Genomic DNA, 26,435 nt, shown 5'->3' on the forward strand with positions numbered 1-26,435 from the left:
CTCCCTCCTCCCTCCAGTCTCCATTCATCCCTCCTCCCTCCCTCCTCCCTCCACTCTCCATCCATCCCTCCCTCCTCCCTCCACTCTCCATCCATCCTCCCTCCTCCCTCCACTCTCCATCCATCCCTCCCTCCTCCCTCCATCCATCTCTCCTCCCTCCCTCCTCCCTCCAGTCTCCATTCATCCCTCCTCCCTCCCTCCTCCCTCCACTCTCCATCCATCCCTCCCTCCTCCCTCCACTCTCCATACATCCCTCCCTCCTCCCTCCACTCTCCATCCATCCTCCCTCCTCCCTCCACTCTCCATCCATCCCTCCTTCCTCTCTCCTCCTGTGGAGAAAACAGAGTTTTTCATGATGAACAAAATAAAGCTGAAAAAGAAGAAAGTTGTTGCTGTTTAAAAAAAATAAAACACACACAGTCAAATATTAATTCAGCAATTGTTCCTCGCTGGTAAATCTGTAATAAAACAGAGTTAGAGTGTGTCTGTGTGTAGGTGTATGTGTGAGTGTGTGTGTGTGTGTGTGTGTGTGTGTGTGTGTGTGTGTGTGTGTGTGTGTGTGTGTGTGTGTGTGTGTGTGTGTGTGTGTGTGTGTGTGTGTGTGTGTGTGTGTGTGTGTGTGTGTGTGTGTGTGTGTGGTGTGTTGATGTGTGAGTGTGTGTGTGTGCATTTGTGAGTGTGTGTGTGTACTTACTGTAAGGAACACATTCATACTGTATCTCCAGGTATTTGTATGTACCAGGACAGGGGTCTGGAAACACATCTACTCCTGCTATCACTACACACTGGGTCCTGTTGTTACACCTAGAGAGACAGAGATGGAGCAGGGAGAGAGAGAGAGAGAGAGAGAGAGAGAGAGAGAGGGAGTAGGCAGGAGGGAGGAAGGAGAGAGGGAGAGAGGGAGAGAGGAGGGAGAGAGGGAGGAGGAAGATAGGAGGGAGGGGGATTGAGAGGGAGAGAGAGAGAGAGAGAGAGAGAGAGAGAGAGAGAGAGAGAGAGAGAGAGAGAGAGAGAGAGAGAGAGAGAGAGAGAAGGGAGATAGGAGGGAGGGGGATTGAGAGGGAGAGAGAGAGAGAGAGAGAGAGAGAGAGAGAGAGAGAGAGAGAGAGAGAGAGCGAGAGAGAGAGAGAGAGAGAGAGAGAGAGAGAGAGAGAGAGAGAGAGAGAGAGAGAGAGAGAGACAAAGGGAGGGAGGGAGGGGGGAGAGAGTAGTAGTATTGATTGGGGCTTCAATGAAAACTGTGCTGAGAACCGATCCTCTGGTACACACATACACACCTCTGGGCCATGATCTTGAGTGCGTCTGGGAGGTAACACTGTGTGTTCTCCATCTGAAATTGGTCCGCGTCACAGATCTTATCGTCCGTGCGTCCGTAGTTTGCCGTCTCAATCATTATGACGTCACTTCCTAGAAACGGTCATTTCCCAGGAAGACAAAATGGATGAATTCAGCTGTTTAAAAGTATTTTCAAAAGTATTGGAAACATTAAACAAAGGGTCAAATATATAATGTGTCATTCCAGTAGAGCAGGGAGACTAGTTATAATGGCTCATTCTAGTAAAGCAGGGAGACTAGTTATAATGTATCATTCTAGTAAAGCAGTGAAAGACTTGTTATAATGTATCATTCTAGTAAAGCAGGGAGACTAGTTATAATGTATCATTCTAGTAAAGCAGTGAAAGACTAGTTATTATGTATCATTCTAGTAAAGCAGGGAGACTAGTTATAATGTATCATTCTGGTAAAGCAGGGAGACTAGTTATAATGTATCATTCCAGTAAAGCAGTGAAAGACTTGTTATAATGTATCATTCTAGTAAAGCAGGGAGACTAGTTATAATGTATCATTCTAGTAAAGCAGGGAGACTAGTTATAATGTATCATTCTAGTAAAGCAGTGAAAGACTTGTTATAATGTATCATTCTAGTAAAGCAGGGAGACTAGTTATAATGTATCATTCTAGTAAAGCAGGGAGACTAGTTATAATGTATCATTCTAGTAAAGCAGGGAGACTAGTTATAATGTATCATTCTAGTAAAGCAGGGAGACTAGTTATAATGTATCATTCTAGTAAAGCAGGGAGACTAGTTATAATGTATCATTCTAGTAAAGCAGGGAGACGAGTTATAATGTATCATTCTAGTAAATCAGGGAGACTAGTTATAATGTATCATTCTAGTAAAGCAGTGAAAGACTTGTTATAATGTATCATTCTAGTAAAGCAGGGAGACTAGTTATAATGTATCATTCTAGTAAAGCAGGGAGACTAGTTATAATGTATCATTCTAGTAAAGCAGGAGACTAGTTATAATGTATCATTCTAGTAAAGCAGGGAGACTAGTTATAATGTATCATTCTAGTAAAGCAGGGAGACTAGTTATAATGTATCATTCTAGTAAAGCAGGGAGACTAGTTATAATGTATCATTCTAGTAAAGCAGGGAGACGAGTTATAATGTATCATTCTAGTAAAGCAGGGAGACTAGTTATAATGTATCATTCTAGTAAAGCAGTGACAGACTTGTTATAATGTATCATTCTAGTAAAGCAGGGAGACTAGTTATAATGTATCATTCTAGTAAAGCAGGGAGACTAGTTATAATGTATCATTCTAGTAAAGCAGGGAGACTAGTTATAATGTATCATTCTAGTAAAGCAGGGAGACGAGTTATAATGTATCATTCTAGTAAAGCAGGGAGACTAGTTATAATGTATCATTCTAGTAAAGCAGGGAGACTAGTTATAATGTATCATTCTAGTAAAGCAGTGAAAGACTAGTTATAATGTATCATTCTAGTAAAGCAGGGAGATACTAGTTATAATGTATCATTCTTGCAGTGAAAGACTAGTTATAATGTATCATTCTAGTGAAGCAGTGAGACTAGTTATAATGTATCATTCTAGCAGTGAAAGACTAGTTATAATGTATCATTCTAGTAAAGCAGTGAAAGACTAGTTATAATGTATCATTCTAGTAAAGCAGTGAAAGACTAGTTATAATGTATAATTCTAGCAGTGAAAGACTAGTTATAATGTATCATTCTAGTGAAGCAGTGAAAGACTAGTTATAATGTGTCATTCTGGTAAAGCAGGGAGACTAGTTATAATGTATCATTCTAGTAAAGCAGGGAGACTAGTTATAATGTATCATTCTAGCAGTGAAAGACTAGTTATAATGTATCATTCTAGTAAAGCAGGGAGACTAGTTATTATGTATCATTCTAGTAAAGCAGGGAGACTAGTTATAATGTATCATTCTAGTGAAGCAGTGAAAGACTAGTTATAAAGTATCATTCTAGTAAAGCAGTGAAAGACTCGTTATAATGTATCATTCTAGTAAAGCAGTGAAAGACTCGTTATAATGTATCATTCTAGTGAAGCAGTGAAAGACTAGTTATAATGTATCATTCTAGTGAAGCAGTGAGACTAGTTATAATGTATCATTCTAGCAGTGAAAGACTAGTTATAATGTATCATTCTAGTAAAGCAGTGAAAGACTAGTTATAATGTATCATTCTAGTAAAGCAGTGAAAGACTAGTTATAATGTATAATTCTAGCAGTGAAAGACTAGTTATAATGTATCATTCTAGTGAAGCAGTGAAAGACTAGTTATAATGTATCATTCTAGTAAAGCAGTGAAAGACTAGTTATAATATATCATTCTGGTAAAGCAGGGAGACTAGTTATAATGTATCATTCTAGTAAAGCAGGGAGACTAGTTATAATGTATCATTCTAGCAGTGAAAGACTAGTTATAATGTATCATTCTAGTAAAGCAGTGAAAGACTTGTTATAATGTATCATTCTAGTAAAGCAGGGAGACTAGTTATAATGTATCATTCTAGTAAAGCAGTGAAAGACTAGTTATTATGTATCATTCTAGTAAAGCAGGGAGACTAGTTATAATGTATCATTCTGGTAAAGCAGGGAGACTAGTTATAATGTATCATTCCAGTAAAGCAGTGAAAGACTTGTTATAATGTATCATTCTAGTAAAGCAGGGAGACTAGTTATAATGTATCATTCTAGTAAAGCAGGGAGACTAGTTATAATGTATCATTCTAGTAAAGCAGTGAAAGACTTGTTATAATGTATCATTCTAGTAAAGCAGGGAGACTAGTTATAATGTATCATTCTAGTAAAGCAGGGAGACTAGTTATAATGTATCATTCTAGTAAAGCAGGAGACTAGTTATAATGTATCATTCTAGTAAAGCAGGGAGACTAGTTATAATGTATCATTCTAGTAAAGCAGGGAGACTAGTTATAATGTATCATTCTAGTAAAGCAGGGAGACGAGTTATAATGTATCATTCTAGTAAATCAGGGAGACTAGTTATAATGTATCATTCTAGTAAAGCAGTGAAAGACTTGTTATAATGTATCATTCTAGTAAAGCAGGGAGACTAGTTATAATGTATCATTCTAGTAAAGCAGGGAGACTAGTTATAATGTATCATTCTAGTAAAGCAGGGAGACTAGTTATAATGTATCATTCTAGTAAAGCAGGGAGACTAGTTATAATGTATCATTCTAGTAAAGCAGGGAGACTAGTTATAATGTATCATTCTAGTAAAGCAGGGAGACTAGTTATAATGTATCATTCTAGTAAAGCAGGGAGACGAGTTATAATGTATCATTCTAGTAAAGCAGGGAGACTAGTTATAATGTATCATTCTAGTAAAGCAGTGACAGACTTGTTATAATGTATCATTCTAGTAAAGCAGGGAGACTAGTTATAATGTATCATTCTAGTAAAGCAGGGAGACTAGTTATAATGTATCATTCTAGTAAAGCAGGGAGACTAGTTATAATGTATCATTCTAGTAAAGCAGGGAGACGAGTTATAATGTATCATTCTAGTAAAGCAGGGAGACTAGTTATAATGTATCATTCTAGTAAAGCAGGGAGACTAGTTATAATGTATCATTCTAGTAAAGCAGTGAAAGACTAGTTATAATGTATCATTCTAGTAAAGCAGGGAGATACTAGTTATAATGTATCATTCTTGCAGTGAAAGACTAGTTATAATGTATCATTCTAGTGAAGCAGTGAGACTAGTTATAATGTATCATTCTAGCAGTGAAAGACTAGTTATAATGTATCATTCTAGTAAAGCAGTGAAAGACTAGTTATAATGTATCATTCTAGTAAAGCAGTGAAAGACTAGTTATAATGTATAATTCTAGCAGTGAAAGACTAGTTATAATGTATCATTCTAGTGAAGCAGTGAAAGACTAGTTATAATGTGTCATTCTGGTAAAGCAGGGAGACTAGTTATAATGTATCATTCTAGTAAAGCAGGGAGACTAGTTATAATGTATCATTCTAGCAGTGAAAGACTAGTTATAATGTATCATTCTAGTAAAGCAGGGAGACTAGTTATTATGTATCATTCTAGTAAAGCAGGGAGACTAGTTATAATGTATCATTCTAGTGAAGCAGTGAAAGACTAGTTATAAAGTATCATTCTAGTAAAGCAGTGAAAGACTCGTTATAATGTATCATTCTAGTAAAGCAGTGAAAGACTCGTTATAATGTATCATTCTAGTGAAGCAGTGAAAGACTAGTTATAATGTATCATTCTAGTGAAGCAGTGAGACTAGTTATAATGTATCATTCTAGCAGTGAAAGACTAGTTATAATGTATCATTCTAGTAAAGCAGTGAAAGACTAGTTATAATGTATCATTCTAGTAAAGCAGTGAAAGACTAGTTATAATGTATAATTCTAGCAGTGAAAGACTAGTTATAATGTATCATTCTAGTGAAGCAGTGAAAGACTAGTTATAATGTATCATTCTAGTAAAGCAGTGAAAGACTAGTTATAATATATCATTCTGGTAAAGCAGGGAGACTAGTTATAATGTATCATTCTAGTAAAGCAGGGAGACTAGTTATAATGTATCATTCTAGCAGTGAAAGACTAGTTATAATGTATCATTCTAGTAAAGCAGGGAGACTAGTTATTATGTATCATTCTAGTAAAGCAGGGAGACTAGTTATAATGTATCATTCTAGTGAAGCAGTGAAAGACTAGTTATAAAGTATCATTCTAGTAAAGCAGTGAAAGACTCGTTATAATGTATCATTCTAGTAAAGCAGTGAAAGACTCGTTATAATGTATCATTCTAGTGAAGCAGTGAAAGACTAGTTATAAGAATTCAATCATTACTTTGATAGAATACTACATCCATCCTCATTACAGTGATAGACTACTACATCCATCCTCATTACAGTGATAGACTACTACATCCAACCTCATTACTTTGATAGACTACTACATCCAACCTCATTACAGTGATAGACTACTACATCCAACCTCATTACTGTGATAGACTACTACATCCAACCTCATTACAGTGATAGACTACTCCATCCTTCCTCATTACAGTGATAGACTACTACATCCAACCTCATTACAGTGATAGACTACTACATCCAACCTCATTACTGTGATAGACTACTACATCCAACCTCATTACAGTGATAGACTACTCCATCCTTCCTCATTACAGTGATAGACTACTACATCCAACCTCATTACTGTGATAGACTACTACATCCAACCTCATTACAGTGATAGACTACTCCATCCTTCCTCATTACAGTGATAGACTACTCCATCCTTCCTCATTACAGTGATAGACTACTACATCCAACCTCATTACAGTGATAGAATACTACATCCAACCTCATTACAGTGATAGAATACTACATCCAACCTCATTACAGTGATAGAATACTACATCCAACCTCATTACAGTGATAGAATACTACATCCAACCTCATTACAGTGATAGAATACTACATCCAACCTCATTACAGTGATAGAATACTACATCCAACCTCATTACAGTGATAGAATACTACATCCAACCTCATTACATTCAACCTAATTACAGCTACAGCACATTATTTCATTACAATCAACTACACACACATACACGCGCACACACACACACACACACACACACACACACACACACACACACACACACACACACACACACACACACACACACACACACACACACACACACACACACACACACACACACACACACACACACACACACACACATGCCTACCTGGACAACGCAGCTCGATAGGGTAGCCCTCACACGCTAGCTCCCTCCTCAGGATGCCGAAGGGAATCGCAGCTCTGGACATCGCTGGGGGGGGGGGAGACAACAGTTCATTAACCAACACCTCTTTAAGACAGACATTCTGATTAATAGTCTGTGTATGTGAGAGCGAGTGAGTGTTATGCAGTCAGTCAGTTAGTGAGTTAGTTAGTCAGTTAGTCAATCAATCAGTCAGGCAGTCAGTTAGGCAGTCAGTCACTTCGTTAATTAGATAGTCAGTTTGTTAATTAGGCAATCAGATAGTTAGTTAGTTAGTTAGTCATTTAGGTAATCAGCCAGTTAGTTAGTTAGTCATTTAGGTAATCAGCCAGTTAGTTAGTTAGTCATTTAGGTAATCAGCCAGTTAGTTAGTTAGGCAGTTAGGTAATCAGCCAGTTAGTTAATTAGTCATTTAGGTAATCAGCCAGTTAGGCAGTTAGGCAAAACGCCAGTTAGTTAGTCAGTCCGTCAGACAGTTAGTTAGTTAGTTAGTTAGTTAGTTAGTTAGTTAGTTAGTTAGTCAGTTAGGCAGTCAGTTAGTCAGTCCGTCAGACAGTTAGTTAGTTAGGCAATCAGTTAGTTAGTTAGTTAGTTAGTTAGTTAGTTAGTTAGTTAGTTAGTCAGTTAGGCAGTCCGTCAGACAGTTAGTTAGTTAGGCAAGTCAGACAGTTAGTTAGTTAGGCAGTTAGTTAGTTAGTTAGTTAGTTAGTTAGTTAGTTAGTTAGTTAGTTAGTTAGTTAGTTAGTTAGCTTCGTCAGTTAGTTAAGTAATTAGGGATGTGATTCCTACCTTGGCCAGAGGGGGCAACGTGAGTTAGGGTGGTGACAGACACAAACAGGAACCACAGTGACAGAGCCATGACGGGGGGGGGGGGAGTCAGGACGTGATACCACCAGGCACGTCAGGAGAGCCTGAGGATGAAGAGGAGAAGAAGTTAAGTGAGAGGGAGTATGTGTGTCTGTGTGTGTCTGTGTGTGTCTGTGTGTGTCTGTGTGTGTCTGTGTGTGGCTGTGTGTGTCTGTGTGTGTGTCTGTGTGTGTCTGTGTGTGTGCTTGTGTGTCTGTGTGTGTCTGTGTGTGTCTGTGTGTGGCTGTGTGTGTCTGTGTGTGGCTGTGTGTGTCTGTGTGTGTGCTTGTGTGTCTGTGTGTGTCTGTGTGTGTCTGTGTGTGTGCTTGTGTGTCTGTGTGTGTCTGTGTGTGGCTGTGTGTGTCTGTGTGTGTGTCTGTGTGTGTCTGTGTGTGTGCTTGTGTGTCTGTGTGTGTCTGTGTGTGTCTGTGTGTGGCTGTGTGTGTCTGTGTGTGGCTGTGTGTGTCTGTGTGTGTGCTTGTGTGTCTGTGTGTGTCTGTGTGTGTCTGTGTGTGGCGTTCATGTGAGCTGATTTATGTGGATGTCCACTGATTATGACAATGGTATGCCTCCCTGTGAATCATTTAAATGGCCCGGCAGAGATGGTGTGGTGCTACAGCAGGGGGAAACACACACAGAGAGAGAGACAGAGAGAGAGAGAGAGAGAGAGGGAGAGAGAGAGACAGAGAGACAGAGAGAGAGAGAGAGAGAGAGAGAGAGAGAGAGAGAGAGAGGAGAGAGAGAGAGAGAGAGAGAGAGAGAGAGAGAGAGAGAGAGAGAGAGAGAGAGAGAGAGAGAGAGAGAGAGAGGGAGAGAGAGAGAGAGAGAGAGAGAGAGAGAGAGAGAGAGAGAGAGAGAGAGAGAGAGAGAGAGAGAGAGAGAGAGATACAACAATGTAAAACAGGAAGACAGATTGAGAGGTGGAAAAAGGGAGAGCAGTGTAGAAAGAGGGAGAAAGATGAGAGAGAGAGTGAAAGAAGGACCGAGAAAAACGGTGAGAGATGAAGGGAAAGCTGCCGCTGCACAGTACTCCCTCGTTCCACTGTTACCATGGTAACAGGACGTCACAGTCAGAGAGAGACGGAAGGAAGGAGGGAGGGAGAAGAGCGAAGAGGAGAGGGAACGAGACGGAGGGAATGAGAGTAAAGGGTTGTCTACACACGCACACATACACACACGCACGCACACACACAGACACACACACACTCACACACACACACACACACACACACACACACACACACACACACACACACACACACACACACACACACACACACACACACACACACACACACACACACACACACACACACACACACACACACACACACACACACACACACACACACACACACACACACACACACACACACACACACACACATTGCCCTTCTGCAACCTTCGGCCATTTTTCAGTAAACGTAAATAAATGATACACCAGACAGGAACTCATCTATTAGAGTGGAATGAGCTGAGGGCGATTGTAAGGTTATCATAAGGTGGTCGTAAGACGATTCTAAGTTGTTTGAGTTGGGTTTTGAATGTGGTGAAGGAGATCGTTAGGTTGTCAGAAGGTCATTGTAAGGTGATCGTAAGGTTGTCATAAGTAGATTATAGGATGTTAATAATAATTGGATTTAAAGACCTTTCAAAACCCCAAGGACACTGTACAGCAATAAAAGATGGGAAAAGCAAGGATGAAACTAATTACAATTCAAATGTAAATGTAGCTACTTCCTGTCAGCTAGGGCTGAGTGAGGAGGCAGAGCTACACTGGGGGGAAAGGACTACTTCCTGTCAGCTAGGGCTGAGTGAGGAGGCAGAGCTACACTGGGGGGAAAGGACTACTTCCTGTCAGCTAGGCCTGAGTGAGGAGGCAGAACTACACTGGGGGGAAAGGACTACTTCCTGTCAGCTAGAGCTGAGTGAGGAGGCAGAGCTACACTGGGGGGAAAGGACTACTTCCTGTCAGCTAGAGCTGAGTGAGGAGGCAGAGCTACACTGGGGGGAAAGGACTACTTCCTGTCAGCTAGGGCTGAGTGAGGAGGCAGAGCTACACTGGGGGGAAAGGACTAGGGCTGAGTGAGGAGGCAGAGCTACACTGGGGGGAAAGGACTACTTCCTGTCAGCTAGGGCTGAGTGAGGAGGCAGAGCTACACTGGGGGGAAAGGACTACTTCCTGTCAGCTAGGGCTGAGTGAGGAGGCAGAGCTACACTGAGGGGAAAGGACTACTTCCTGTCAGCTAGGGCTGAGTGAGGAGGCAGAGCTACACTGGGGGGAAAGGACTACTTCCTGTCAGCTAGAGCTGAGTGAGGAGGCAGAGCTACACTGGGGGGAAAGGACTACTTCCTGTCAGCTAGGGCTGAGTGAGGAGGCAGAGCTACACTGGGGGGAAAGGACTACTTCCTGTCAGCTAGAGCTGAGTGGGGAGGCAGAACTACACTGGGGGGAAAGGACTACTTCCTGTCAGCTAGGGCTGAGTGAGGAGGCGGAGCTACACTGGGGGGAAAGGACTACTTCCTGTCAGCTAGGCCTGAGTGAGGAGGCAGAACTACACTGGGGGGAAAGGACTACTTCCTGTCAGCTAGGGCTGAGTGAGGAGGCGGAGCTACACTGGGGGGAAAGGACTACTTCCTGTCAGCTAGGGCTGAGTGAGGAGGCAGAACTACACTGGGGGGAAAGGACTACTTCCTGTCAGCTAGGGCTGAGTGAGGAGGCGGAGCTACACTGGGGGGAAAGGACTACTTCCTGTCAGCTAGGGCTGAGTGAGGAGGCAGAGCTACACTGGGGGGAAAGCCAGACTGACCAGGTGGGTTTGAGTCTGGTTGTTGAACGTAGCGATGGAGTCTGATGGCGTCATGAGGTGAAAGTACAACAACCTCTCATAGTCTCACTACAGAATCAGACTTTTGTCCATAAATGTCAAAATTCAAAAGGTTAAAAAGGGGAACTGACATCGTTTTAACTACTTTGCAGATATAAAACAAAACAAACAATCATAATGTCTTGCTACAAAACCAACTTTATAAGAGATTTAAAAATTTGACTCAACATTCCATGACGTACAGTAAGGAATTGTTGGCAGAATAGATGGATGCAGGTCAACGCATGATTAATATAATTCACCAATACATTTCTTGGTAGTCCCAAACATATTGCTATCAGGTTGTAAATCAACCTGGTACACTGTTTGCTGACTCCATTCGGGACTGTTTCCATTTCAATGACTCACTATTTTAGACTAAAACAGACGAATGTAAATAAGGCTGGGAATGTCAATACAATCAAAGTATCAAGGGAAATAATCACAAGTCAGTCATAACGGGGCTAATAGGCTAGCATATATATTTATGTAGCAAGCTAACAACACGGAGCCTAACGTTAGCTAGATAGCTAGATGCTACAGTAGGAGGATGACATGTGATTGGAGGAGTGGGTGACTGACTGACTTTTCCCCTCATATCATTTTTCGGTGGCGACACAGCTAGAGATGCACGTGTCATTTGGTTAGCTAGCAACAAATGTGAATCGCTTTGCTAGCTAGCTAGCTAAGCTATACATAAACTATACAGTGTAGCTCTTATAAACTATACAGCAGATGGATGTTATAAACTATACAGCAGATGGATGTTATAAACTACACAGCAGATGGATGTTATAAACTATACAGCAGATGGATGTTATAAACTATGGTGCAGATGGATGTTATAAACTACACAGCAGATGGATGTTATAAACTATACCGCAGATGGATGTTATAAACTATGGTGCAGATGGATGTTATAAACTATGGTGCAGATGGATGGTATAAACTACACAGCAGATGGATGTTATAAACTATACAGCAGATGGATGTTATAAACTATGGTGCAGATGGATGTTATAAACTATGGTGCAGATTAATGTTATAAACTATACAGCAGATGGATGTTATAAACTACACAGCAGATGGATGTTATAAACTATACAGCAGATGGATGTTATAAACTATGGTGCAGATTAATGTTATAAACTATACAGCAGATGGATGTTATAAACTATGGTGCAGATGGATGTTATAAACTACACAGCAGATGGATGTTATAAACTATACAGCAGATGGATGTTATAAACTATACAGCAGATGGATGTTATAAACTATACAGCAGATGGATGTTATAAACTATACAGCAGATGGATGTTATAAACTATACAGCAGATGGATGTTATAATCTATACAGCAGATGGATGTTATAAACTATACAGCAGATGGATGTTATAAACTATACAGCAGATGGATGTTATAATCTATACAGCAGATGGATGTTATAAACTACACAGCAGATGGATGTTATAAACTATACAGCGGATGGATGTTATAAACTATACAGCAGATGGATGTTATAAACTATGGTGCAGATTAATGTTATAAACTATGGTGCAGATGGAAGTTATAAACTATACAGCAGATGGATATTATAAACTATACAGCAGATGGATGTTATAAACTATACAGCAGATGGATGTTATAAACTATACAGCAGATGGATGTTATAAACTATACAGCAGATGGATGTTATAAACTATACAGCAGATGGATGTTATAAACTACACAGCAGATGGATGTTATAAACTATACAGCAGATGGATGTTATAAACTACACAGCAGATGGATGTTATAAACTATGGTGCAGATGGATGTTATAAACTATACAGCAGATGGATGTTATAAACTATACAGCAGATGGATGTTATAAACTATACAGCAGATGGATGTTATAAACTACACAGCAGATGGATGTTATAAACTATGGTGCAGATTAATGTTATAAACTATGGTGCAGATGGATGTTATAAACTATGGTGCAGATTAATGTTATAAACTATGGTGCAGATGGATGTTATAAATTATACAGCAGATGGATGTTATAAACTATACAGCAGATGGATGTTATAAACTATACAGCAGATGGATGTTATAAACTACACAGCAGATGGATGTTATAAACTACACAGCAGATGGATGTTATAAACTACACAGCAGATGGATGTTATAAACTATGGTGCAGATGGATGTTATAAACTACACAGCAGATGGATGTTATAAACTATACAGCAGATGGATGTTATAAACTATACAGCAGATGGATGTTATAAACTACACAGCAGATGGATGTTATAAACTATGGTGCAGATTAATGTTATAAACTATACAGCAGATGGATGTTATAAATTATACAGAAGATGGATGTTATAAACTATGGTGCAGATGGATGTTATAAACTACACAGCAGATGGATGTTATAAACTATACAGCAGATGGATGTTATAAACTACACAGCAGATGGATGTTATAAACTATGGTGCAGATGGATGTTATAAACTACACAGCAGATGGATGTTATAAACTATACAGCAGATGGATTTTATAAACTATACATCAGATGGATGTTATAAACTATGGTGCAGATGGATGTTATAAACTATGGTGCAGATGGATGTTATAAACTATGGTGCAGATGGATGTTATAAACTATACAGCAGATGGATGTTATAATCTATACAGCAGATGGATGTTATAATCTATACAGCAGATGGATGTTATAAACTATGGTGCAGATGGATGTTATAATCTATACAGCAGATGGATGTTATAAACTATACAGCAGATGGATGTTATAAACTATGGTGCAGATGGATGTTATAAACTATGGTGCAGATGGATGTTATAAACTATACAGCAGATGGATGTTATAAACTATGGTGCAGATGGATGTTATAATCTATACAGCAGATGGATGTTATAAACTATGGTGCAGATGGATGTTATAAACTATGGTGCAGATGGATGTTATAAACTATACAGCAGATGGATGGTATAAACTATACAGCAGATGGATGTTATAAACTATACAGCAGATGGATGTTATAAACTATGGTGCAGAATTGTTATACATGTATCGATATTTTTTCAATTTTCGCATTAATTCAGGAAATATATCGCCCTTATCTAACACACACACACACACACACACACACACACACACACACACACACACACACACACACACACACACACACACACACACACACACACACACACACACACACACACACACACACACACACACACACACACACACACACACACACACACACACACACACACACACACACAGTGTAATGTTTTTTTGGGCGTCTTTCATTGCAGAGTGATCTCTCATATTGTTGTGTGTGTTTCCTGAGGTTCTCTCCTTCTCCTAGTTAAGTAATGATGGCAGACAGATTTAGGTCAGGCATCAAATGTCCATGGTACTCAAACACACACACACATACAAACACATACTCGCCTACCTCCAGCCCTCGCCCTACTCTCCCACACTCTCTCACACGCAGCCCTCTTCCTACTGTTCCCCACTCTCCCAGCATCACACACCCAGACCAGGCTGAGGACAAAATCCAGCCCCTGGCCAAAGTCTGGCCTAAATGGAGACAGAGAGCACAGGACACAGAAGAGAAAGTAAGACTGAATATAATAGAGAAGGAGAGAGGAAGGCAGAAGGAGAGGGGAAGGCAGAAGGAGAGAGGAAGGGAGAAGGAGAGGGAAGGCAGAAGGAGAGTGGAAGGGAGAAGGAGAGGGGAAGGGAGAAGGAGAGGGGAAGGCAGAAGGAGAGAGAGGAAGGCAGAAGGAGAGGGGACGGGAGAAGGAGAGGGGAAGGGAGGAGGAGAGGGGAAGGGAGAAGGAGAGAGGAAGGCAGAATGAGAGGGGAATGGAGAAGGAGAGGGGAAGGGAGAAGGAGAGGGAAGGCAGAAGGAGAGAGGAAGGCAGAAGGAGAGAGGAAGGCAGAAGGAGAGAGGAAGGCAGAAGGAGAGAGGAAGGGAGAAGGAGAGGGGAAGGCAGAAGGAGAGGGGAAGGGAGAAGGAGAGGGAAGGCAGAAGGAGAGAGGAAGGCAGAAGGAGAGAGGAAGGCAGAAGGAGAGAGGAAGGCAGAAGGAGAGGGAACGGGAGAAGGAGAGGGGAAGGGAGGAGGAGAGGGGAAGGGAGAAGAGAGAGGAAGGCAGAATGAGAGGGGAATGGAGAAGGAGAGAGGAAGGGAGAAGGAGAGGGGAAGGGAGAAGGAGAGGGAAGGCAGAAGGAGAGAGGAAGGCAGAAGGAGAGAGGAAGGCAGAAGGAGAGAGGAAGGCAGAAGGAGAGAGGAAGGGAGAAGGGAGAGAGGAAGGCAGAAGGAGAGAGGAAGGCAGAAGGAGAGGGAAGGCAGAAGGAGAGAGGAAGGGAGAAGGAGAGAGGAAGGCAGAAGGAGAGAGGAAGGCAGAAGGAGAGGGGAAGGGAGAAGGAGAGGGGAAGGGAGGAGGAGAGAGGAAGAGAGAAGGAGAGAGGAAGGCAGAAGGAGAGAGGAAGGCAGAAGGAGAGGGAACGGGAGAAGGAGAGGGGAAGGGAGGAGGAGAGGGGAAGGGAGAAGGAGAGAGGAAGGCAGAATGAGAGGGGAATGGAGAAGGAGAGAGGAAGGGAGAAGGAGAGGGGAAGGGAGGAGAGTTGGAAGGGAGAAGGAGAGGGGAAGGGAGAAGGAGAGGGGAAGGGAGGAGGAGAGAGGAAGGGAGAAGGAGAAAGGAAGGCAGAAGGAGAGAGGAAGGCAGAAGGAGAGGGAACGGGAGAAGGAGAGGGGAAGGGAGGAGGAGAGGGGAAGGGAGAAGGGAGAGGAAGGCAGAATGAGAGGGGAATGGAGAAGGAGAGAGGAAGGGAGAAGGAGAGGGGAAGGGAGGAGAGTTGGAAGGGAGAAGGAGAGGGGAAGGGAGAAGGAGAGGGGAAGGGTGAAGGAGAGGGGAAGGGAGAAGGAGAGAGGAAGGGAGAAGGAGAGGGGAAGGCAGAAGGAGAGAGGAAGGGAGAAGGAGAGGGGAAGGGAGAAGGAGAGGGGAAGGGAGAAGGAGAGAGGAAGGGAGGAGAGGGGAAGGCAGAAGGAGAGAGGAAGGCAGAAGGAGAGAGGAAGGCAGAAGGAGAGAGGGCAGAAGGAGAGAGGATGGCAGAAGGAGAGAGGAAGGCAGAAGGAGAGAGGAAGGCAGAAGGAGAGAGGAAGGCAGAAGGAGAGGGGAAGGGAGAAGGAGAGGGGAAGGGAGGAGGAGAGGGGAAGGGAGAAGGAGAGGGGAAGGGAGAAGGAGAGAGGAAGGCAGAATGAGAGAGGAAGGGTGAAGGAGAGGGGAAGGGAGAAGGAGAGAGGAAGGGAGAAGGAGAGGGGAAGGGAGAAGGAGAGGGGAAGGGAGAAGGAGAGGGAAGAGAGAAGGAGAGAGGCAGGGAGAAGGAGAGAGGAAGGCAGAATGAGAGGGGAATGGAGAAGGAGAGAGGAAGGGAGAAGGAGAGGGGAAGGGAGGAGAGTTGGAAGGGGAGAAGGAGAGGGGAAGGGAGAAGGAGAGGGAAGGGTGAAGGAGAGGGGAAGGGAGAAGGAGAGAGGAAGGGAGAAGGAGAGGGGAAGGCAGAAGGAGAGAGGAAGGGAGAAGGGAGGGGAAGGGAGAAGAGAGGGGAAGGGAGAAGGAGAGAGGAAGGGAGGAGAGGGGAAGGGAGAAGGAGAGAGGAAGGCAGAAGGAGAGAGGAAGGCAGAAGGAGAGAGGGCAGAAGGAGAGAGGAAGGCAGAAGGAGAGAGGAAGGCAGAAGGAGAGAGGAAGGCAGAAGGAGAGAGGAAGGCAGAAGGAGAGAGGAAGGCAGAAGGAGAGAGGAAGGGAGAATGAGAGAGGAAGGGTGAAGGAGAGGGGAAGGGAGGAGGAGAGGGGAAGGGAGAAGGAGAGGGGAAGGGAGAAGGAGAGAGGAAGGCAGAATGAGAGAGGAAGGGTGAAGGAGAGGGGAAGGGAGAAGGAGAGAGGAAGGGAGAAGGAGAGGGGAAGGGAGAAGGAGAGGGGAAGGGAGAAGGAGAGGGAAGAGAGAAGGAGAGAGGCAGGGAGAAGGAGAGAGGAAGGGTGAAGGAGAGGGGAAGGGAGAAGGAGAGGGGAAGGGAGAAGGAGAGGGAAGAGAGAAGGAGAGAGGCAGGGAGAAGGAGAGAGGAAGGGTGAAGGAGAGGGGAAGGGAGAAGGAGAGAGGATGGGAGAAGGAGAGGGGAAGGGAGGAGGAGAGGGGAAGGGAGAAGGAGAGGGGAAGGGAGAAGGAGAGGGGAAGGGAGAAGGAGAGGGGAAGGGAGGAGGAGGGGGAAGGGAGAAGGAGAGGGGGACGGAGAAGGGAGGGGAAGGGAGAAGGAGAGGGGAATGGAGAAGGAGAGGGGAAGGGAGGAGGAGAGGGGAAGGGAGGAGGAGAGGGAAGGGAGGAGGAGAGTGGGAAGGGAGAAGGAGAGGGAAGGGAGAAGGAGAGAGAATGAGAGGGGAAGGGAGGAGAGAGAGAAGGAGAGGGGAAGGGAGAAGGAGAGGGGAAGGGAGGAGAGAGAGAAGGGAGAAGGAGAGGGGAAGGGAGGAGAGAGAGAAGGGAGAAGGAGAGGGGAAGGGAGGAGAGAGAGAAGGGAGAAGGAGAGGGGAAGGGAGGAGAGAGAGAATGGAGAAGGAGAGGGGAAGGGAGGAGAGAGAGAAGGGAGAAGGAGAGGGGAAGGGAGGAGAGAGAGAAGGAGACTAGCCTCAGGATGAAGGACATTAGGACACAATAAAGGGACACAAAGACAAGCTGGAAGAGAGAGAGACTGTGTGTGTGTGTGTGTGTGTACGTGTGTATGTTAGTGAGTCAGTGCATGTCTATGTGTGTGTGTGTGTATGCGTGCGTTTGTGTGTGCGTGTGTATGTTAGTGAGTCAGTGTGTGTCTCTGTGTGTGTGTGTATTGTAGGTACATATGTAAATAGTGGTATAAGGGGACCCTACAGGTCTTATTTTCCTGCCTGATTTCCATTGCAGACTGTATAAGACCCAACCAAATCAGCAGTGTGTGTGTGTGTGTGTGTGTGTGTGTGTGTGTGTGTGTGTGTGTGTGTGTGTGTGTGTGTGTGTGTGTGCGTGCGTGCGTGCGTGCGTGCGTGCGTGCGTGCGTGCGTGCGTGTGTGTGTGTGTGTATGAAAATTAGATGTTTGTATCTGGTGGTTGATGTAAATGAATGGTGTACTGGTTAGATTTGCTTTGTTTTCCTGTGACAGGCGCACACACACACACACACACACACACACACACACACACACACACACACACACACACACACACACACACACACACACACACACACACACACACACACACACACACACACTTCTGCCTTCCTCATCTCTGCTCTCTTGCGTTTCACTCCTTCACCTACATCTAGACACAATATCGTAACAATGGAAGTTATTGAGGTCAAATTTGTCTCCACCTTTGTAGATTGGGGTGATCAGTCCTTGGTTCCAAATATTGGGGAATATGCCAGAGCTAAGTATGATGCTAAAGAGTTTAAGTATAGCCAATTGGAATTTGTGGTCTGTGTATTTTATCATTTCATTGAGGATTACCATCAACACCACAGGCCTTTTAGGGTTGGAGGGTTTGAATGTTGTCTTGTAGTTCAATCCATGTAATTGGATCATCCAGTGGGTTCTGGTAGTGTTTAGTAGTTGATTCTAAGATTTGTATTTGATCATGGGGTGGCAGGGTGGCCTAGTGGTTAGAGGCAGGGTAGACTAGTGGTTAGAGGCAGGGTAGCCTAGTGGTTAGAGGCAGGGTAGACTAGTGGTTAGAGGCAGGGTAGCCTAGTGGTTAGAGGCAGGGTAGACTAGTGGTTAGAGGCAGGGTGGCCTAGTGGTTAGAGACAGGGTAGCCTAGTGGTTAGAGGCAGGGTAGACTAGTGGTTAGAGGCAGGGTAGCCTAGTGGTTAGAGGCAGGGTGGCCTAGTGGTTAGAGGCAGGGTAGCCTAGTGGTTAGAGGCAGGGTAGACTAGTGGTTAGAGGCAGGGTAGCCTAGTGGTTAGAGGCAGGGTAGCCTAGTGGTTAGAGGCAGGGTAGCCTAGTGGTTAGAGGCAGGGTAGACTAGTGGTTAGAGGCAGGGTAGTCTAGTGGTTAGAGGCAGGGTAGACTAGTGGTTAGAGGCAGGGTGGCCTAGTGGTTAGAGACAGGGTAGCCTAGTGGTTAGAGGCAGGGTAGACTAGTGGTTAGAGGCAGGGTAGCCTAGTGGTTAGAGGCAGGGAGGCCTAGTGGTTAGAGGCAGGGTAGCCTAGTGGTTAGAGGCAGGGTAGACTAGTGGTTAGAGGCAGGGTAGCCTAGTGGTTAGAGGCAGGGTAGCCTAGTGGTTAGAGGCAGGGTAGCCTAGTGGTTAGAGGCAGGGTAGCCTAGTGGTTAGAGGCAGGGTAGTCTAGTGGTTAGAGTCAGGGTAGCCTAGTGGTTAGAGACAGGTAGCCTAGTGGTTAGAGGCAGGGTAGCCTAGTGGTTAGAGGCAGGGTAGCCTAGTGGTTAGAGGCAGGGTAGCCTAGTGGTTAGAGACAGGGTAGCCTAGTGGTTAGAGGCAGGGTAGCCTAGTGGTTAGAGGCAGGGTAGCCTAGTGGTTAGAGGCAGGGTAGCCTAGTGGTTAGAGACAGGTAGCCTAGTGGTTAGAGGCAGGGTAGCCTAGTGGTTAGAGGCAGGGTAGTCTAGTGGTTAGAGGCAGGGTAGCCTAGTGGTTAGAGGCAGGGTAGCCTAGTGGTTAGAGGCAGGGTAGTCTAGTGGTTAGAGGCAGGGTAGCCTAGTGGTTAGAGGCAGGATAGCCTAGTGGTTAGAGGCAGAGTAGCCTAGTGGTTAGAGGCAGGGTAGCCTAGTGGTTAGAGGCAGAGTAGCCTAGTGGTTAGAGGCAGGGTAGCCTAGTGGTTAGAGCATTGGACTAGTAACCGGAAGGTTGCAAGTTTCAAACCCCGAGCTGACAAGGTACAAATCTGTCGTTCTGCCCCTGAACAGGCAGTTCACCCACTGTTCCTAGACCAGTTCACCCACTGTTCCTAGACCAGTTCACCCACTGTTCCTAGACCAGTTAACCCACTGTTCCTAGACCAGTTCACCCACTGTTCCTAGACCAGTTAACCCACTGTTCCTAGACCAGTTAACCCACTGTTCCTAGACCAGTTAACCCACTGTTCCTAGACCAGTTAACCCACTGTTCCTAGACCAGTTAACCCACTGTTCCTAGACCAGTTAACCCACTGTTCCTAGACCAGTTAACCCACTGTTCCTAGACCAGTTCACCCACTGTTCCTAGACCAGTTCACCCACTGTTCCTAGACCAGTTAACCCACTGTTCCTAGACCAGTTAACCCACTGTTCCTAGACCAGTTAACCCACTGTTCCTAGACCAGTTAACCCACTTTTCCTTGGCCGTCATTGAAAATAAGAATTTGTTCTTCACTGACTTGCCTGGTTAAATAAAGGTAAAATAAAAACATTTAAAAATAAAAATGTATTTGTTGTTGCTGTCTATTGTTTGTTATAGAGCCATATTGGAGAAGTGGTTTATCTGATTCTTCATGTTGCTTGTTTAGTGTTTTCCAATTTTCCCAAAAGTGGTTTGATTCATTGGATTCTTCAATTACATAGAGCTGATTTCTGACGTGCTGTTCCTTCTCTTTCCGTAGTGTATTTCTGTATTGTTTTAGTGATTCACCATAGTGAAGACGTAGACTCAGGTTTTCTGGGTCTCTGTGTTTTTGGTTGGACAGGTTTCTCAATTTCTTTCTTAGGTTTTTTCATTCTTCATCAAACCATTTGCAATTGTTGTTCATTTTCTTCGTTTTTTTTCTTCGGTTGACGGCTTGAAATGTATAGATTTGAGGTGAAGCCGAGAGGTCAACTATACAGTTCAGGTTTTCTAAGCCAAGTTTACACCTTCACTACTACAGTAATAGTAATGTCCAGGAAGTTGTCTAAATGGGATGGAATTTATTGTTGCCTAATTGTTTTCTGGTAGGTTTCCACACTACATTCCTTCCATCTATAGCATTTCTTAATATTATCGAAGTCCTTTGGCTTTGATGCCTCATCATTGAGTATTGCTCTGTTGAAGTAGACTGTGATTGTGCTGTGATCTGACAGGGTGTCAGTAGGCTGATAGTGAACGGTCTGAGAGACTCTGGGTTGAGGTCAGTAGGCTGATAGTGAACGGTCTGAGAGACTCTGGGTTGAGGTCAGTAGGCTGATAGTGAACGGTCTGAGAGACTCTGGGTTGAGGTCAGTAGGCTGATAGTGAACGGTCTGAGAGACTCTGGGTTGAGGTCAGTAGGCTGATAGTGAACGGTCTGAGAGACTCTGGGTTGAGGTCAGTAGGCTGATAGTGAACGGTCTGAGAGACTCTGGGTTGAGGTCAGTGGGCTGATAGTGAACGGTCTGAGAGACTCTGGGTTGAGGTCAGTGGGCTGATAGTGAACGGTCTGAGAGACTCTGGGTTGAGGTCAGTAGGCTGATAGTGAACGGTCTGAGAGACTCTGGGTTGAGGTCAGTAGGCTGATAGTGAACGGTCTGAGAGACTCTGGGTTGAGGTCAGTAGGCTGATAGTGAACGGTCTGAGAGACTCTGGGTTGAGGTCACTGATGCAGTAATCTACAGTACTACTACCAAGGGATGAGCTGTAGGTGTACCTACCGTAAAACTCCCCTCGAAGCCAACCATTGACTATGTCTAGACCCAGCGTGCGACAGAGCTGTAGGTGAACCTACCGTAAAACTCCCCTCGAAGCCAACCATTGACTATGTCTAGACCCAGCGTGCGACAGAGCTGTAGGTGTACCTACCGTAAAACTCCCCTCGAAGCCAACCATTGACTATGTCTAGACCCAGCGTGCGACAGAGCTGTAGGTGAACCTACCGTAAAACTCCTCTCGAAGCCAACCATTGACTATGTCTAGACCCAGCGTGCGACAGAGCTGTAGGTGAACCTACCGTAAAACTCCTCTCGAAGCCAACCATTGACTATGTCTAGACCCAGCGTGCGACAGAGCTGTAGGTGAACCTACCGTAAAACTCCCCTCGAAGCCAACCATTGACTATGTCTAGACCCAGCGTGCGACAGAGCTGTAGGTGAACCTACCGTAAAACTCCCCTCGAAGCCAACCATTGACTATGTTTAGATCCAGCGTGCGACAGAAGCAACAGGAATTGAGACCCGTTTTGTCATAGTTGTATCTAAAGGAAATATTTTGGAGGGAATCCTCCAGGTAGATGGCCCGCTGAGTGCTAAGAGTGTCAGGTTCTTGTCCAGTTCTGGCATGTAGGTCACCACAGCTCTCTCTCTTTCTCTCCCTCTCTCTACCCCCCCACCCCACACTCTCTCTCTCTTTCTCTCCCTCTCTCTACCCCCCCCACCCCACACTCTCTCTCTCTCTTTCTCTCCCTCTCTCTACCCCCCCCCACCCCACACTCTCTCTCTCTCTTTCTCTCCCTCTCTCTATCCACCCCCCACCCCACACTCTCTCTCTTTCTCTCCCTCTCTCTATCCACCCCCCACACCACACTCTCTCTCTCTCTTTCTCTCCCTCTCTCTACCCCCCACCCCACACTCTCTCTCTCTCTCTCTTTCTCTCCCTCTCTCTATCCACCCCCACCCCACACTCTCTCTCTCTCTCTCTCTCCCTCTCTCTATCCACCCCCACCCCACACTCTCTCTCTCTCTTTCTCTCCCTCTCTCTATCCACCTCCCCCACCCCCACACTCTCTCTCTCTTTCTCTCCCTCTCTCTATCCACCCCCCACCCCACACTCTCTCTCTCTCTTTCTCTCCCTCTCTCTATCCAGCCCCCCCACTCTCTCTCTCTCCCTCTCTCTATCCACCCCACACTCTCTCTCTCTCTCTCTCTCTCTCTCTCTCTCTCTCTCTCTCTCTCTCTCTCTCCCTCTCTCTATCCACCCCCACCCCACACTCTCTCTCTCTCTCTCTCCCTCTCTCTATCCACCCCCCACACTCTCTGTCTCTCTCTCTCCCTCTCTCTATCCACCCCCACACTCTCTCTCTCTCTCTCTCTCTCTCTCTCTCTCTCTATCCACACCCCGCCACCCCACACTCTCTCTCTATCCACCCCCCACACTCTCTCTCTCTATCCACCCCTACCCCACAATCTCTCTCTCTCTATCCACCCCCCACCCCACACTCTCCCTCTCTCTATCCCCCCCCACCCCACACTCTCCCTCTCTCTATCCACACCTCCACACCCCACTCTCTCTCTCTTTTCTCTCCCTCTCTCTATCCACCCCCCCACCCCACACTCTCCTCTCTCTATCCACACCCCCCACCCCACACTCTCTCTCTCTTTCTCTCCCTCTCTCTATCCACCCCCCCACCCCCCACACTCTCCCTCTCTCTATCCACCCCCCCACCCCACTATCTCCCTCTCTCTATCCCACCCCCACCCCAAACTCTCTCTCTCTTTCTCTCCCTTTCTCTATCCACACCCCCCACTCTCTCTCTCTCTCTCTCTCTTTCTCTCCCTCTCTCTATCCACACCCCCCACTCTCTCTCTCTCTTTCTCTCCCTCTCTCTATCCACCCCCCCACCCCACACTCTCCCTCTCTCTATCCACCCCCCCCACCCCACACTCTCCCTCTCTCTATCCACACCCCCCCCCCCTCTCTCTCTCTCTCTTTCTCTCCCTCTCTCTATCCACCCCCCACTCTCTCTCTCTCTCTCTCTCTCTCTCTCTCTCTCTCTCTCTCTCTCTCTCTCTCTCTCTCTCTCTCTCTCTCTCTATCCACACCCCCCTCCACTTTACATTCTGTTTATAATCTCTTTGTCCACTGGTCTTTACTTCTCCCCCGTGATCCCTCTTTCCACCATCATAGTCCCCAGTCAAAACATACTGACACACGCACACGCACACGCACACACACACACACACACACACACACACACACACACACACACACACACACACACACACACACACACACACACACACACACACACACTCCCTACAGAATACCAACACAGAGGAGAGGCAAACAGAGAGAGACAAAAATAAGACACTCTTCAAAGACTTGGAACACAATCATCACACACACACACAACATATGTAGAAACACACACGCATGCACACACACATTGATTTTAAATTTGATTAGAACAGGAACGTGAGTGATTCACCACTCAGTGAGACAGCCTGTCAGTAAGCAAACCCCCTACTATCACATTCATCATCCTTCTGTCTGTTTCTCAGAGGAGAGGAAGAGGAGAGATTCTAAATGCCTGTTAATATAATAATAATATATGCCATTTAGCAGACGCTTTTATCCAAAGCGACAGTCATGTGTGCATACATTCTACGTATGGGTGGTTCGAGAATCGAACCCACTACCCTGGCGTTACAAGCGCCATGCTCTACCAACTGAGCTACAGAAGGACCACGGAGTCCATGGAGTGTTCCTTGGTGCATTAAAACACCACACACACTGCAGGAGACGCCACTAGTCAACATGTGTATGACACACACACGCACGCACACGCACACGCACGCACACACACACACACACACACACACACACACACACACACACACACACACACACACACACACACACACACACACACACACACACACACACACACACACACACACACACACACACACACACACACACACACACACACACACACACACACACAGGAGTGTACATGCATGCGCCATATTGACAGGCCAAACCCGTATCCTAAGTTGTATGTATATGTGTGGGTGTGTGTTTGTGTGTGATTGTACAGACCAAACCGTTCTTCATACATGTACCCTACCGTCGCCATTATTCCCGCTTACCTCGAACGCTCGAGTCTCCCTCCTCCTCCTCCTCTGTCGTTCACTGCGTCTCCTCCTTCATCCCGCCTCTCCTCTTCTCTCCTCCGGTCCCCCAATCCTTCCCTCCCGTTGTTTTATCCTCGGTTCTCTCTCCCTCTCCTTCTTGCCGATGCAGTTAAAATAAGCCCGTGTAATAGGCGACCCGGTTGCTCCCGGGCGAGGCCACGCGCACCGTGTGTGTGAGAGCGAGATGGAATAAAGAAGGAGTCAACCGATCCTTGACGTGGGAATTATCCGACAACGCGAGCGTATCCTCCTCGACGAAAAACACTCCACATGAGGAAACACAAGCCACTTTAGCGTCACACATACACTCAATCTCACCTAATAGGACTCGACGGTCTTTCCCGCTGTTGCACGTCACGTTGCACTAAAGTAGCTTATTATAATGATATCCCCCTCGGGTTCCTATGGCGATGACTGTAGCCTATTCTACAGGCTAGTCCAGTTGGATGACAAATAGAAACGTACAGATATAACACATAGCAAATGGAAGTCATATTATATTATATGATCTATCGTCGAGTCCAGTCAAAATGCAGTCGCACTGTTGAGGCTGGTCTATTGGCAAATGTAAAACACTTCAGTAGCGCATAGCTTAGTAGGCTACAGCATCCTTCCTCTCCCCAGCCTGGAATGCGGAGGGCTCCAAGATTACACACGGATAGATATTATCCAGAGCATTTAAAGAATCTAGACCTGATCGTCCGTAATGCTCCATACACCTCACGACCGAATAGAGTTGATATGACCGACGATCAAATGTATGGAATCGTTAATACCCTAGCGAGATAGCGGAAAGTAACGTACGCACTGTTTCTCAATGGCACCGATTTCCGTTAAACGCGGCCTCGTCTAGCTCTGTCTCGTTCGCTCTCCCGCTCTCTCTCTCTCTCTCTCTCTCTCTCTCTCTCTCTCTCTCTCTCTCTCTCTCTCTCTCTCTCTCTCTCTCTCTCTCTCTCTCTCCCGCTCTCTCTCTCTCTCTCTCTCTCTCTCTCTCTCTCTCTCTCTCTCTCTCTCTCTCTCTCTCTCTCTCTCTCTCTTATTTTAATCAAACCAACAAATCTACACTTTAACATAGGCATAGTGGTAATCAGACAGTATAGGCTAATTGTAGTCTAGGACACATAGTTATTATTATTATTTTAAAACTGTACTATTTATAAAGATTGAATCCAGGAGTCAGGAGAAAGCCTAAACCTAACCAATCCAATGCAAATCATATGTAAGAGCAGGGAAAGAGCTCCTTACAAAAACCAAGCTTATTGTAGCCTACAGTACACATACAATATGTTGGCCTATACTGTATATGTTACGTCAAGCCTAAATAAGTTCAGGAGTAAAAATGTGCTTAACAAGTCACATAGTAAGTTACATGGACTCATTCTGTGTACAATAATAGTGTTTAACATGATGTTTGATTGACTACACCATCTCAGTACCCAACACATACAATTATCTGTTAGGTCCCTCAATTTCAAGCACAGATTCAACCACAAAGACCAGGGAGGTTTTTCAATGCCTCACAAAGAAGGGCACCGATTGGTAGATGTGTGTAAAAAAAAAAGAAAGAGCAGACGCTGAATATCCCTATGAGCATGTTATGGTGAAGTTACTAATTACACTTCGGACGGTGTATCAATACACCCAGTCACTACAAAGATACAGGCGTCCTTCCTAACTTAGTTGCCAGAGAGGGAGGAAACTGCTCAGGGAATTCTCCATGAGGACAATGGTGATTTAAAAACAGCTACACGGTTAAATGGT

At 45.0% G+C, this 26,435-nt stretch overlaps 1 protein-coding gene across 1 annotated transcript in view; it reads right to left on the reverse strand.

The window, feature by feature from the left end:
* Positions 1-24,840, reverse strand: part of LOC124026394 (adhesion G protein-coupled receptor L1-like) — a gene marked incomplete at its 3' end in the record, with an annotated part of 54,090 nt that extends 29,250 nt beyond the window's left edge. The window contains exons 1-5 of the mRNA XM_046339422.1: positions 24,630-24,840; positions 7,914-8,035; positions 7,089-7,172; positions 1,278-1,407; positions 695-804 (exon numbers count right to left, since the gene is read on the reverse strand). Of these exons, the coding sequence (XP_046195378.1) occupies positions 695-804; positions 1,278-1,407; positions 7,089-7,172; positions 7,914-7,983 (394 nt within the window). The remainder of the gene's footprint in view (positions 1-694; positions 805-1,277; positions 1,408-7,088; positions 7,173-7,913; positions 8,036-24,629) is intronic.
* Between the last annotated feature and the right edge of the window lie 1,595 nt (positions 24,841-26,435).

The sequence above is a fragment of the Oncorhynchus gorbuscha genome, unplaced genomic scaffold (assembly GCF_021184085.1).
Source record: "Oncorhynchus gorbuscha isolate QuinsamMale2020 ecotype Even-year unplaced genomic scaffold, OgorEven_v1.0 Un_scaffold_2728, whole genome shotgun sequence".
Lineage (NCBI taxonomy): Eukaryota > Metazoa > Chordata > Actinopteri > Salmoniformes > Salmonidae > Oncorhynchus > Oncorhynchus gorbuscha.